Source organism: Apodemus sylvaticus, chromosome 10 (genome assembly GCF_947179515.1).
Source record: "Apodemus sylvaticus chromosome 10, mApoSyl1.1, whole genome shotgun sequence".
NCBI lineage: Eukaryota > Metazoa > Chordata > Mammalia > Rodentia > Muridae > Apodemus > Apodemus sylvaticus.
Genome location: NC_067481.1, coordinates 108,026,426 through 108,041,079, shown reverse-complemented (window position 1 = coordinate 108,041,079; position 14,654 = coordinate 108,026,426). Strand labels below are relative to the sequence as shown.

Sequence of the window (14,654 nt, the reverse complement as noted above, 5' to 3'; positions counted from 1 at the left end):
TTTAGAATTTGGTGAAAGTGAAGGTACAACATACCCAAACTTATGGGACACAATGAAAGTAGTGCTAAGAGGAAAAATCATAGCTCTGAGTGCCTCCAAAAAGAAGCTGGAGAGAGCTTACACTAGCAGCTTAACAGCACACCTGAAAGTTCTAGAACAAAAGGAAGTAAATGTACCCAAGAGGAGTAGATGGCAGGAAATAATCAAACTCAGAGCTGAAATCAACCAAGTAGAAAGAAAAAAAAAAAAAACTATACAAAGAATCAACAAAACCAGGACCTGGTTCTTTGAGAAAATCAACAAGATAGATAAACCCTTAGCCAGACTAGCCAGTGGGCACAGGGACAGTATCCAAATTAATAAATTCAGAAATGAAAAGGGAGACATAACAATGGAAACTGGGGAAATTAAAATAATCATCATATCCTACTACAAAAGTCTATACTCAACCAAATTGGAAAATCTGGATGAAATGGACAATTTTCTAGATAGATACCAGGTGACAAAGTTAATCAGGATCAGATAAACCTTGGTGTGACTCTAACCAAGCAAGTGAAAGATCTGTATGACAAGAACTTCAAGTCTCTGAAGAAAGAAATCAAAGAAGATCTCGGAAGATGGAAAGATCTCCCATGCAAATGGATTGGCAGGATTAATATAGTACAAATTACCATCTTGCTGATAGCAATCTACAGAGTCAATACAATCTCCATCAAAATTCAACTCAATTCTTCATTGAGTTAGAAAGAGCAATTCTCAAATTCATTTGGAATAACAAAAAACCCAGAATAGCTAAAACTATTCTCAACAATAAAAGATCTTCTGGGGGAATCACCATCCCTGACCTCAAGCCGTACTCCAGAACAACAGTGATAGAAGCTGCACAGTATTGGTACAGGGACAGGCCGGTTGATCATTGGAACGGAATGGAGGACCCAGAAATGAACCCACACACCTAGCGTCACTTGATATTTGACAAAGAAGCTAAAAACATCCAGTGGAAAAAAAGACATCATTTTTTAAAGAAATAGTGCTGGTTCAACTGGTAGTCAGCATGTAGAAGAATGCAAATAGATCTGTTCTTATCTCCTTGTACAAAGCTCAAGTCCAAGTGGATCAAGGACTTCCACATAAAACCAGACACACTGAAACTAATAGAAGAAAAAGTGGGGTAGAGCCTTAAACAAATGGGCACAGGGGAACATTTTCTGAACAGAACACCAATAGCTTATGCTCTAAGATCAAGAATCAACAAATGGGACCTCATAAAATTGCAAAGCTTCTGTAAGGACAAAATGCCAACCAAAATACTGGGAAAAGATCTTTACCAATCCTATATCTGATAGAGGGCTAATATCCAATATATATATATATATAAAAAAACTCAAGAAGTTAGACTCCAGAGAATCAAATAACCCTATTAAAAAATGGGGTAAAGAGCTAAACAAAGAATTCTCAAATGAGGATTATCGAATGGCTGAGAAGCACCTAAAAAAAATGTTCAGTATCCTTAGTCATCAGGTAAATGCAAATCAAAATAACCCTGAGATTTAGCAGTCAGAATGGCTAAGATAAAAAACTCAGGTGACAGCAGATGCTGGTGAGGATGTGGTGAAAAAGGAACACTCCTCCATTGTTGGAGGGATTGCAAGTTGTTACAACTACTCTGGGAAATCAGTCTGGCGGTTCCTCAGAAAATTGGACATAGTACTACCTGAGGACCCAGCTATACCACGCCTGGCCATATCCCGAAATGTTCAAAGCAGTCTTATTTATTACAGCCAGAAGCTGGAAAGAACCCAGATGCCCTTCAACAGAGAAATGGATGCAGAAAATGTGGTACATTTACACAATCGAATACAACTCAGCTATTAAAAATGATGACTTCATGAAATTTTTAGGCAAATGGATGGAACTAGAAAATATCATCCCGAGGGATGTAACCTAGTCACAAAAGAACACAAATGGTGTGCACTCACTGGTTAGTGGATATTAGCCCAGAAGCTCAGAATAAACAAGGTACAATTCACAGACCATTTGAAACTCAAGAAGAAGACCAAAATGTGGATGTTTCAGCCCTTCTTAGAAGGGGGAACAAAACACTCACAGGAGGTAGAGGGTGGAAGGGACTTGGGAAGAAGAGAGGAGGAGAGGGAGGAAAAGGAGAGCAGGATCAGGTATGAGACGAGACAGGGATGATGTACAGAGGGTCAGGGATTTGAACAGAGGTTTGTAGCAATGGAGGGTGGGAAACTGGGAGGAGCTACCAGCAAGTCAGATGCCAGGAAAACAAGAGGCTTCCAGGACCCAACAGGGCTGACATTAGCTGAAATGTCCAATAAAGTGGAGGGAGAACCTGAAGAGACTGTAAGAGACTAACTATCCAGAGGTTAGGCAATGCTCCCCTTTGGGAGATAGGGCAACCTACTCATCCCCAAATTCTTAATCTGGAAGGTCTCATGTCCCAGAAAGAAATGCAGGGACAAAGTGTGGACTAGAGACGGAAGGAAGGCCGTTCAAAGACTGCTCCACCTGGGGATCCATCCCATGTATAGACTCCAAACCCAGACACTATTGTGGATGCCAAGAAGGGCTTGCTGACAGGAGGATCCTGTTATAGCGGTCTCCTGAGAGGCTCTGCCAGAACCTGACCAATACAGAGGTGGATGCTCATAGTCAACCACTGAACTGAGCACAGGGTCCCCAGTGGAGGAGCTAGAGAAAGGACTGAAGGAGTTGAAGGGGTTTGCATCCCCATAAGAAAAATAACAATATGAACCAACCAGACACCCCATAGCTCCCAGGGACTAAACCATCAACCAAAGAGTACACATGGAGCAACCCACGGCTCCAGCTGCATATGTAGCAGTGGATGGCTTTGTGGAGTATCAATGTGAAGAGAGGCCCTTGATCTTGTGAAGGCTTGAGGTCCCAGTGTAGAGAAATTTGAGGATGGGGAGATGGGAGTTGGTGGGTGGGTGGAGGAACACCTTCATTGAAGCAGGTGGAGAGGGGAAGGGATAGGGGATTTATGGGTAGGGGTGGGGGGGCACCAGGAAAGGGCTAATATTTGAAATGTCAATAAAGAAAATATCTAATTAAAAAAGAAAATAATTTAATCCCTTTGTATAAAGCTAATACTTTAGAAAAGTAGAAATTTATTTAGATATTAAAATTATTAAAAATAAAATTTGTGTTCATATTCTCGGGCACCTTTTCCTGTATTCAATTCTCAAGTAACAGGTCTAGGAGCTTGCTACTGCGTTCTGGGGCCAGTCATAAGGAATTTTAATAATATTGGTATTTTCCATACTGCAGAACTTGTTCCCCCAGGCAAAACAGAAAGGCAGGCCATGCATAATGGGACTGAGCACCCAGGTGACGTGTGACCCAAAGGAGCCACTTTCAAAGCACAGCCGAGTGTGCCATGCTTATTTCGCTGTGCGCTCAAGGCTCACACAGGGGCACAGACCCACGGAGAGCTCAGCCAAGGACCTTCAGGAGCACACTGCTTCCTTGTTCCTCTGCAGGGCTAATACACAGCAGAGGCTCTTGCCTGGTTTGTCTGTTAAAGATCTGGTCATGCCCTAGACTGCTTTCTTATAAAACCCAGGGCCACCAGCCCAGGAATAGCCCCATCAAAAGTGGGCTTGGCTCTGCTGGATCACTCATCAGTCAGAAGCAGGCCCTACAGCCTTGCAATGTGGTGAGGCACTTTCTCAATTGATCCCTCTTCTCAAGCTGATAAAATGCTAGTCAGTGCAGCCCTGAAAACACATGAACAAAACTTGTTACCATTTTGTTTTTTATTCATCTATTTATTTATTTATTTGTGTGTGTGTGTGTGTGTGTGTGTGTGTGTGTGTGAATGCATGTCTATGTGTACATGTGAGTGAGTGCTTGTAGAGGACAGAGGCTGATGACAGGTGTCTTTTTTTCAACTCGCTTCCACTGTTTGGAGTTTGTGCGTGATAGGGTTTCTTTCTGAAACTAGAGCTTACCAAGTTGGTTAGACTGGCTAGCCAGGATGCACCAAGGACTTTGTTACCTCAGTCTCCTCAGTGTACTAGCAGGCCCAGACTTAATTTTTTATGGGTGCTGGGGATTAAACTCAGCCCCTTTGCAAACACTTTATTGACTAAGTCATCTTTTCTGGCAGAGTTCCTGATTTTAAAGGAACAAAACTGACCCATCACATACTTTCTGAAAGTCTCTAAGAAACTACCCTAGAACACATGCTACACATGCTCTCTATATCGGGCATCTTGGAGACATCTTACATGTTCTGCAGTGATATATTTAGGAGTGCACGTGCCTAGGATATGGCAAAGAGGTAAGGATTTTAAAGAGCAATCACTCACTCTGGCTCGTTCCAGGCTTTTTATCTGCTCGTGGAATGCTGCTGGACTCTTCAAAGCTGTTAGGAAGAAAACAAATTGATTGCCCAGCATAAAGCAGAAGCTTATATCTTAGCTCACCACTCTGCTGACCCCCAGTACACACCTGCATGGACATTTATTTACTAGGTCCTTTATAAGACTCTTACTCTGGGTGGTGGTGGCGCATGCCTGTAATCCCAGCACTTGGGAGGCAGAGGCAGGTGAATTCCTGAGTTTGAGGCCAGCCTGGTCTACAGAGTGAGTTCCAGGACAGCCAGGGCTGCACAGAGAAACCCTGTCTCCAAAAAACCAAAATCAAAAAAAAAAAAAAAATTTCTTACACATTTGGACTCTTCAACTTTACCCAACTGAGTTTACATCCTTTGCAAATAAAGCAAGTGGTCATTTCACACAGAGCTGGCATATAATGACTGTAAATTTCAGGTCAGATCATTCTGTGGCCCAGGAAACGTCACAGGCCTGTTCTTAGTACCCATATATTCTTCTAGACAAAGCCCCTGTGACCTTGGAACTTGAACATGGGGGATACACAGCACTCATGTCTCATAGATCTGTGGTGCATTTATTCAGAACTCAGAGCTGGCTGTGGTGAAGCACAGTTAAGAGTCTTGTTGGTCTCCCGAGTAACCCTGAAAGGTAGGTCTGAACCCCAGGATAGATGTTCAGAGTATGTGAGTCCCTGAGGTCATATAGCTAAATGTTGATCAACAAATGGAATTTTTATCTCATATTTTAAATTAAAGGGTCATGTTCTTTGTAGCACACCATAGTGCAACACATAAAAGATGACTCTAAGTATTCTACTTTAGAATCTCAGCATATGAGGAAGTGGTGTTCACATTTCTGTCATCTTTGCAAACTCTGGATTTGTGTATATCCAGCATTGTCCTGTAATAGCAGGCAAGTAACAACCATGGACTTAGGCCAGTAGATGGGAGACAGGACCAGTGCCCCACAGCCAGTCAGGGCTGACCTAGCAGTAATGCCTTAAGTGCCATCATCTGATGCAGGGGGAGGAGTGTAGTGGTGGAGTCATCTGGCAGATTACCAAAGTGTCTTTGGGCTGCCACAGCTGGATTCAAGATATTTAGAAGACAGGCAGTAAGTAGTATATAAAAGTTTCAGTAAGGGGAAAAAAATCTGAGGAAAAAAATTATCCTTATTAACTGATAAACGATTTCTGGACTAGCAATGAGTTATAGAACTGGAAATTTTTTTGGAAAACACTTGTCTTGTAATTTCTGGTGTTTTAAAGTTAATTTCTGGGCTGGTGAGATGGCTCAGTGGTTAAGAGCACTGGCTGCTCTTCCAAAGGTCCTGAGTTCAAACCCCACAACCACACATGGTGGCTCACAACCATCTGTAATGAGATCTGACTCCCTCTTCTGGTATGTCTGAAGACAGCTACTGTATGCTTATAATAAACAAACAAACAAACAAATATTAAAAAATAAAAATAATATTTAAAGTTGATTTCTAAACACTAAATAATAGATAAATAATAACAAATAATCCAGATGTATAATCCTATGATATATAGAAGCAACCATTCTCCCCTCTAAGACTTCCAAAGCTGGTGGTTAAAGGTGAGGAAAAAGTTTAGATAAATATTTCAAAATCAACTCTTATGAATCTCTTGAGGGAGATAACTGTATTTAGGCCAGAAATATTGCACTAACTGTAATGTTAGCTTCAACTGAGATACATGGAATTAGATCATAGCCTACTGTCAAGGAGAATGACCATAAGTAGAACAAGGTCATGAGCTAATGGTATCACATTACCTTACATGTCTAATCTCAGAGGTACCAGCACTGTTATCAATTCATCAATTTTAGAACTCAGACATTAAAATTCACAGTAAGAACTTCAGTGTCTTAGAGGCATTCTTCATTAGTGTAAAATTCAAGCCCATCTTATATGCTGCAAATGTTTTAAAAATATATTCTAAGGGTTCTCCTGGGTGGGCCACGCTGACCCCTGGGTTCCCTGATAAGCCCCCCAAAAAGACCTTGAGGACTGAAGGCAGTGGGGCAAGCTTTGCTCAGGAAAGCCCTCCCTGTCCCAGCACACCAGACAACAGCAACGTGGTCTTACGTGGCATGATGCCCTGGTCCACTAGCTGCTCTCTTGTCCGCCTTTGCTGCAGCCTCAGCTGGAGCACTGTAGAAAGGAAAGAGTTTGTTAGCAAGCACAGAAGCCCATGCCCACAGTTCCAAAGGGGACACTGTTGGTCATTATTAAACATCCACTTCGCTACACAGCTGAGTGTGGTGGCCATGTCTAACCTCAGCTCTCAAGGGGCTGAGGCAACAGAGCTAGTTAGCCAGGCTGCACAGTGAGTTCCAGGACATTCTGAACTACAGGCGAGACCTTATCTTCAGTGGGGAGAAGGCATTACTTGGCACTAAGTTGTAAAAAACAATCATGATTCTGCTTGTTGGTCAGTTTTACACTTACTCAGCAATTCTTTGCTTAGTTAAAAGACAAATGCTAGGCACTTTCCTATTTACAAACTCCGCACAGCGCTCGAGCAAATCAAGAGGGTTAGCATATGCACTATGACTTGTTCAAAAGCGATCTCATTCAGAGCAAGGATGAGATTCCTTGACAGTTATGTGTAATAACAATTTACTTTAGAAAAGACTGGCTTGTTTAGAAGGACTTCTTTACAAGGAAATAATTTAAAAGAAGGAGCTTTAGTGATGCTTGAGTGCATACAAATTAGGCCATCGAGAAACTTCTAAGTTAAGCATTTAAAACAGTCGTTTTGTTGTATAAACACACACCAAATTTTACCCTACAAGTTCTGAGAAACATGCAACCAACTGGCATCACTGTTTAATACATAGTAACTTGTGAGAGACTTGGTAGAAACAAGGCCTACATTAGGAAATATGGACATCTAGCTTGTCAAATAAAAATTAACTTACCGTATCCCCTGATTTTTTCAAGGAGATTCTTTCTCTTTAGATTCTCCAGATACTCAGTCTAAAAAACATGTCTATCTAAAAAAGAGCATATCAAATAAAACTGAAAACCTTTTCCTAGTTATTTTAAGCTGTTTTGCTATTATTTTTTAAATTATGGTTAGGATGATTCAAGACCTGTCACCTACGTGTGCTTCTCATCGGCTGGGAGAGAAGGCAGCTCAGCACATGGAGATGGAGGCTGAATAAAAGGCTTGGCATGGGGCACACTGGCGCTTCCCGTTTCCAGGAGACCCCGTACACCCCAGGGACCACGGGTCCTGACAGCTGCGGCCCTGTGAGTACTTCCGATCAGAGTCCTTCCTTATGCTGCAGAGCCCGGACCTGGCCTGAGGCTCTTACGAACACCTTCTTATCAAGGCCAGATATGAGGACTGAACACAGAAATGTGACTTGGGGTTTCTTTTTGGAATACAGTTTCACTGATACTGAATTTAGAATTGAAACAGTTGATATAAAACTGTTACAGAGAGCAAAAGCCAAGTAAAAGCAGCTTAAACAGCAAGCACACACACTTTTGACACTAGCATTTTTTTTTTTAAAGAAATGTACAAGCTAAGGCTGCGTAGTACTTAAGGTTGTTACATCAAGGAGAATCCCAAGGAAAGAAATGAGAGAACAAAGAGACAGGGTGTTACTCCAGTTCAGAGAGTCAATGTTAGGAGAAACTCCAGCAGCACTGTCTTTCCCTGCTCCCCAGGGATCCTCAACGAAAGGTCTCAGAAACACCAACGCCCTCTTAAAAACAAACAAACAAACAAACAAACAAACAAACAAATAAACAAACAAACAAACAGCCCTGGGAGGCAGAGGTAGGCAGATCTGAGTTTAAAGCCATCCTGCTCTACAGAGTGAGTTCTAGGACAGCCTACAGAAAAACCCTGTCTCAAACAAATAAGCAAACAACAGAAAAAAGCCCAAACAAACCCAATCAAACCAACCAACCAAAAAAACCCCAAACAGCAACAACAACAGAAAACCACAATTCCACAATATGATATGCAGGTGTGAACATATAACATTTACTGCACAATGACTTCTGTGGATGATGTCCACATCATCACCAATTACTCTGTCTGCAAGCCAATACCATGACAACAGCTTGTGCATCTCAGAGGCCCTTTTGAGTGGACACTGGTTGCTTCAAGAGCCCACAAGCGCAGGATCAGCCCCGGGTCCTTCAAGACTGAGACTCACTCATGCTGACATGTGCGATGCACCTGCTGTGAGGTTATCACATAGAATGGAGGGACGAATGCTGCCCCTGGGCTCCTTGTGCCAACATTCCTGACTGGAAATGGGCAGGCTTTCTCCATATCTCCCCATTCTCTCATCTGAGGAGAGCACCTGGGTATCCAACCATTCCCTGTATACTCAGAGTGAAGGTGAGACTTCCTAGACTCCCCTCATCTCAAATACTACTCACTAGCCTAGGCTACTCATACTACAAGTTCCCCCTGAGACTTGAGTATTTGCCTGACTGTTCCACCCACAAAATGCAGGAGGGCACTTTATTTATGACCGCTGCTTTATTATGAAGGCCACAAGTCAGGAAGAGACCAATGAAAGACATGCACTGGAGTTGGGGTGGGGGTCCCTCACTGGGCTTCCGTCCTTTCTCTGACTTTATCTGTGCCTTCCTGAAACTAAAGGTACCCAGAAGCCATCTGGGGCCCTTGGCTACCAGTCATTAGCATACCTCAAATGTTCTCATCGCTGGCAACACGGAGCATCCTGTGTATGAGGACTAAGATCAAGCTCACAAAAGATGCCTGCTTAGTCCCAAGCCCCATCTCCTAGGAAACCATTTTTGGATCTGGGGGTCAGGAACCAGAGATAGAGAGCAGACAGTCATGTCTCATACAGCAAAGAAGAAGCACCAACCACCAATTGTTTTTATTTTTTATTAAACTAATAAAATTTACTTTAAAATATACAACTCAGTATTGACATTTTTTAAGTCATCAAAATAATTTATAGTAGTTAAATGCCTCTTAATGTATATGATATCTTCTGAAGCTAAAAGTAATATGCACTCAACCAGTTTTTAAAATCTATTTGGAACATTAAACATGATAAAAGTAGAAAAAAAATCTCTTATGAAATCCTCTATGAAAGGAAATTATGAAAAGTTCCTGATTAGGCAGAAACCATTCCATCTCCAAGGGAGAATACTCAGCGTTAACTGTGGCTTCATAGAACGTATTAGGGAGTGTTCCTTATGTTTCTATTTTGTGGAATAATTTGAAGAGTATTGTAATTAGGTCTTCTTTGAAGGTCTGATAGAATTCTACACTTATACCATCTGGCCCTCGGCTTTTTTGGTTGGGAGACTTTTAATGACTGCTTCTATTCTTTAGAGGTTATTGGACTATTTAGATGTTTTATCTGATCCTGATTTAACTTTGGTATTTGGTATCTGTCTAGAAAATTGTCCATTTCATCCAGATTTTCCAGTTGTGTTGAGGCTTTTATAGGATCTGATGATTTTTTAATTTCCCCAGTTTCTGTTGTTATATTTCCCTTTTCGTTTCTGATTTTGTTAATTTGGATACTGTGTCTGTGCCCTCGGGTTAGCTTGGCTAAGGGTTTATCTATCTTGTTGACTTTCTCAAAGAACCAATTGTTAAAACAAAAACTACGCACACATCACATGTGTTTTTCATCCATTTTCCTATGTGGATATGGATAAAATAAGCAACCTCCCCCACAACCTAGGTTATTCTGACTCAAGAGAACAGAATGATTTAACTGATGTTCTCAAAATTTCTTGTCTAACTCTCCCCCAAAACAAGAGCATGCGCAGAGCTACAAGCACGAGGCTGCTGCATGGGACCGCTAGAAAGTATCAGAGGCTGATAATGGCACAACTAATTTGAAGTCAAGACATTAGAAAGCACATAACTGGAGAAGAGGCAGACTGGAAGTAATGTGTTATGTGATGTCTGTTGGTTGCTAGCTCTTCTATCTTCTGTCTGTACCAAAACGTGAACAGTATAGAACAGTATCTAATCCATAAACTCAGGAAGACATGGGGTACCTCAGTACATTGCAAAGCTTGGTGAATTTTAAAATACAACTATGGTACTTGTTCATATTAAACACAACCAAGGAGGAACAACTTGATAAAGGTTATTCTTAGAACAAGTTATAAAGTACTGTTAGTACAAACTAATACTTTTAGAAAATAGCAAATTTCCTTTTTGTACTCCACGCACCGACACAGGATAAATGACTGTGGGCAGCTGAGCACACTGCAAGGCAGGGGTAGGGCAGGATGTATTTATTGTGCTTTTCAGGGATTGTGGAAAGGAACATGAAGATTATGGTGTGACCTTTTGACTGCAGAGGTTTCTGGGGGTATGGATGAGGAGCCTTGTCAGGAAAGGTCGCCTTTCTCTCTTTATAGTCTTTATAGTAACCAAAGCTCTCCATCCACGAGGAAGAAGAAAGTCCCAAAGCACTGGATGTTACTCAGCCTCTTGCAGTCCTGAACCCCTAGCTGCTATCCTAGAATGCACACCAACCTGGCATTCTGTCCTATGATGGATGGCACAGGTGTCGGAGAGGCCTGCTTTCCTGGAAAGGGCTTCATATCCAGATAGTGTACCTGAGAGTCGTATGCTGTTCCCCACTGAGACATTGAATTGCACTAACGGGCTCAAGACCACCACAGCCTGCATGCTATTAGTAAGATGACTGAACTGAGAACCTTCCACGCCCATCTTAAAAATCAGTGAAGGCAAAAGAAGAATACATATGAAGTGAAATCCTGGTGGGAAAGCAGCTCACACGCATGCTAACTGTATGCTTACATCTTTGGCAAAGCAAAACACACAGCTAAGAAAGCACAATGGAACTCACACTTGAGTAGTGCAGGGGTTGCCTTTATTTTTGGAAACAAGGAACTAAAGCAATTCATTATACTGTCCCCTGAGAAGTCCTTAAGTCCAGAACAGAGCTTAAACTTGTATTTTTTCCTAAAGGAAGTGCTGACATGCAGAAGAATACTTTATACAAGAAGCACTGTATCCTCTGTCAAAGTCTCAATCTCAGTGTAGGAATCCCAAAAACACTGGTCAACACTCAAGGGCTGTGCAGAGGCCCTGCTGATGGTGGCAGACAAGGGTACAGCCCATCTGCTCAGGCATGGTTCACATCTTTCTTTAAGTAGTCTGTGCCCTGAGTCACATTAAACAAGAAGATATGAAAGAGAACCAAGTAGGAAACAGCAGTGCACAGTGGCCAGCCCCTGGCTCTGTGCTTTGCGCTGTGGCCCAGTCCACACAGTGATGAGATCAATGTAGCGCTAGCTGCAGGGTGGATCTGCTGATGGCGCCACAGCCTCAGCAGTCATCACCCATTGCTTGCTTGCTTCCAATGTGTGCATAATGATACCCTGGTGGAGTTTTGTGCTTAAACTTTATTCCTCACTTCCTAAATTTAAATTCCTAGATAGGAGGGTGCCTTGGTTTCTGTGCCCAGCAGAACTGCAGGGTAATAGGATCAGTTTATGTGCACAGCCTCAGGTTTTGAAGTTGCATCAGGTAAGTGAGACCATGAACAACTTTCTGTTCCCTCCATCACAGTGAGTGATTTACTTATTGAACCTGAGGCTCATGCTCTCAGGGCTAGCATTCATGATCTTTCCTATTAATTTTTACAAGGAGAAAAATTTTGAAATTTTAAGACTTCTTGTTAAAAAACACAAAACTCAAATTGTGTCAATAGAGGTGTTTTGATCTTTCTCTATTTTGTCAAAAAAATTTATCTTAACTGCTACTATGAAAAAGGGTAGGGCATCTAATGATTAACTTTGTGTCTAGTAAACATGGCAAATGTTTTGCTATTCAAAGTGTCTTAGCTACTTTCCCTTGCTTCCTAAATAGTTGAAGGCAATAAAATTAAGATGAATATCTAACACAGATGATCTTACATATAACTGGGAAAAGGGAAATCATTTGGAATGTAAACAAAGAATATAGAAAATAAAAAAGCTTACACAATACTTATATACAATTTCAGCTTTTCAAATTAAAATGACCAGTATTGAAATTTTTACTTTAAAAGTGTATTGATGACAGTGAACAGTTAGCCAGAGCTGAGCCAGCTGACAGGAAGCACAGCTCTGGCTTAGTCTAAGGGCAGTCTGAGAAACAGGATGGCGCACAGCCAGGGCCTGAAGATGCTGACTAATCATGCTGCAGTGCTGGGTGTAAGAGGACAGGGAGCGGGGACCTGCAGCTGGCTGCAAGGCAGACACAGGAGCCGGTATATGTTATTTACCTATAGCACAAGGGTGAGGCAAACTGCAGATTCATGAGGGGTGACGAGGCTCTGAAAACCAAAACCCAAAGCCAAGCAGTCTCATAGAGCTGGGTGAGCTGGGGTAAGGGTAGATAGATGGGAATGAGATCACACCTTAGAATGGATGGTCTACGGACAGGACAAACTTCAGGGCAGTTTCAGCTTCTTCCAAACAGATGTTGGAGTAATGAAGACAGTCAAGTGGTTGGACTCTGGCAAAAATGTATCGTTTGAGCAGGATTAAGTGAGGGGCCTCATTTTACAAAGCAAGACAGCCTCCAGGGGCTAGGCATGGACCATGTCTAATATCTATCAAGCAGTTTAGTGGCCAAATGATATTTGCTACAGGCAAATCATAGCATGGAAAATTTATATTGAAGAGGTAAAGTGACGAATTATTCTACTTTCCTTCAAAACAAATGTTTAAAATGTTGAGGACAATATTTTTAACTTCCACTATCACTTCAATCATGAAACTGTAAAACTAGGAAAAAGCCTTCCAGAGATTTCCTCATTAATTTCATGTGTTAAATATCAAATTATGTGTCTGTGCTATACATGTGTACAGGTGCCATGGAGGCCACAGCTGCTGGATCTCTGACCTAGATTACAGGCGGCCATGGGCCTGTAATGTGGGTGCTGAGAACTGAGTCCAGGCCCTCTGGTGTGTAGTATGGGGTGCTAGCTCTGAGCATCCTTCCAGACTCCTTTGCTGGGAAGGTTTACTTTGCAGTCATAGGAGGAGAAGTTAGTTCAGGGGCTTTCTTCTGAGCCCAGGTCTCAGAAAAAGACCCCTGCTTATGATGTTAGTACCTTGATATAAGTATCACATTTTTATATAAAAGTTTCCTACTTATTTGCTGAAATTAAAGTGTGCATAATGGCTAGTAAGAAGAATGTGAACCCCACTCCATTTTACCCAGACTTCCTGTCCCCTGTCACCACTGCGAGAGCACCATGGTGTCAGAACTGTCCTCTGAGCATCCTATTAATAGTACATACAAGGTATGCAAAGAAACACACAGGACAGGGCTGTATTAATCATGTAGTTGTGAGTCGGCTTTAAACAGTGAAATCTAGCTCTTTTTCTTCTTAAGCACTTAGAACTTGTACTGCAAGGCATCTTGTTACTAAAATCAGGTACAGTTAAGAGCCTTATTCAGTAGCATCTTTGATGATACAGTTGTAGAATAACTTTCTCTTTTTATTTTTTGGTTTTTCAAGACAGGGTTTCTCTATATAGCCCTGGCTGTCCTGGAACTTACTCTGTAGACCAGGCTGGCCTCAAACTCAAAAATCTGCCTGCCTCTGCCTCCCAAGTGCTGGGATTACAGGCGTGCACCACCACTGCATGACTGTAGATTAACTTTCTAATAACGGATTTAGCATCCTGACAGAATCATTTTGCTATCTAAAGATGGTACCAATATATAGTGTCAGGAAGTATGAGAGCCTGTTTCTACCTGTTCCAATGATATGTACCACCATGTTTTAATAAATTAAAAAACAAAACTGCCTTCATCTACTGAATAACTCTGGTGACCCCATGTTAAATAATGTAAACATTCATTGAGTGATATAGGAAGACAGCAAGTGTCCTGGACAGGAGGCTGGGCTGTGATATGGTGGAGAAGTTCAGGAAATCCTGGGGTAACATCTCAATGTTCCAGGGCAGGAGCTTCAACAGGACTAACTTTCCTTAATGCCTTAAGAGTTGTTTGGAGATGATGTCAGACCTGAGTTTTAAGCCTAGCATTTTGTAGACCAGTTACAGAGATGTGAGTTGCTCAGTCTGGACCTCAGGAAGCTCATATTTGATATGGAAATAGAAATGTCAGATGACAGTTGGCCTTGTGGGTCCAGGTCTCTGAGACTGGGAACAATGTATCATTTGAAGCCTCAGGCATTTGCTGAGGCAGAAATATAAACAGAAAGCAAAGGAGTTCGAGGCTCAGCT

General features: G+C 41.8%; 1 protein-coding gene across 4 annotated transcripts in view; it reads right to left on the bottom strand.

Annotated features, from left to right (window-relative positions):
- Positions 1 to 14,654, bottom strand: part of Mrtfb (myocardin related transcription factor B) — a 155,888-nt gene that overhangs the window by 41,259 nt on the left and 99,975 nt on the right. For all 4 annotated transcript variants that reach the window (XM_052194600.1, XM_052194601.1, XM_052194597.1 and 1 more), the window contains 2 exons: positions 6,498 to 6,563; positions 4,362 to 4,417 (listed from right to left, as the gene is read on the bottom strand). In XM_052194600.1, the coding sequence (XP_052050560.1) occupies positions 4,362 to 4,417; positions 6,498 to 6,563 (122 nt within the window). The remainder of the gene's footprint in view (positions 1 to 4,361; positions 4,418 to 6,497; positions 6,564 to 14,654) is intronic.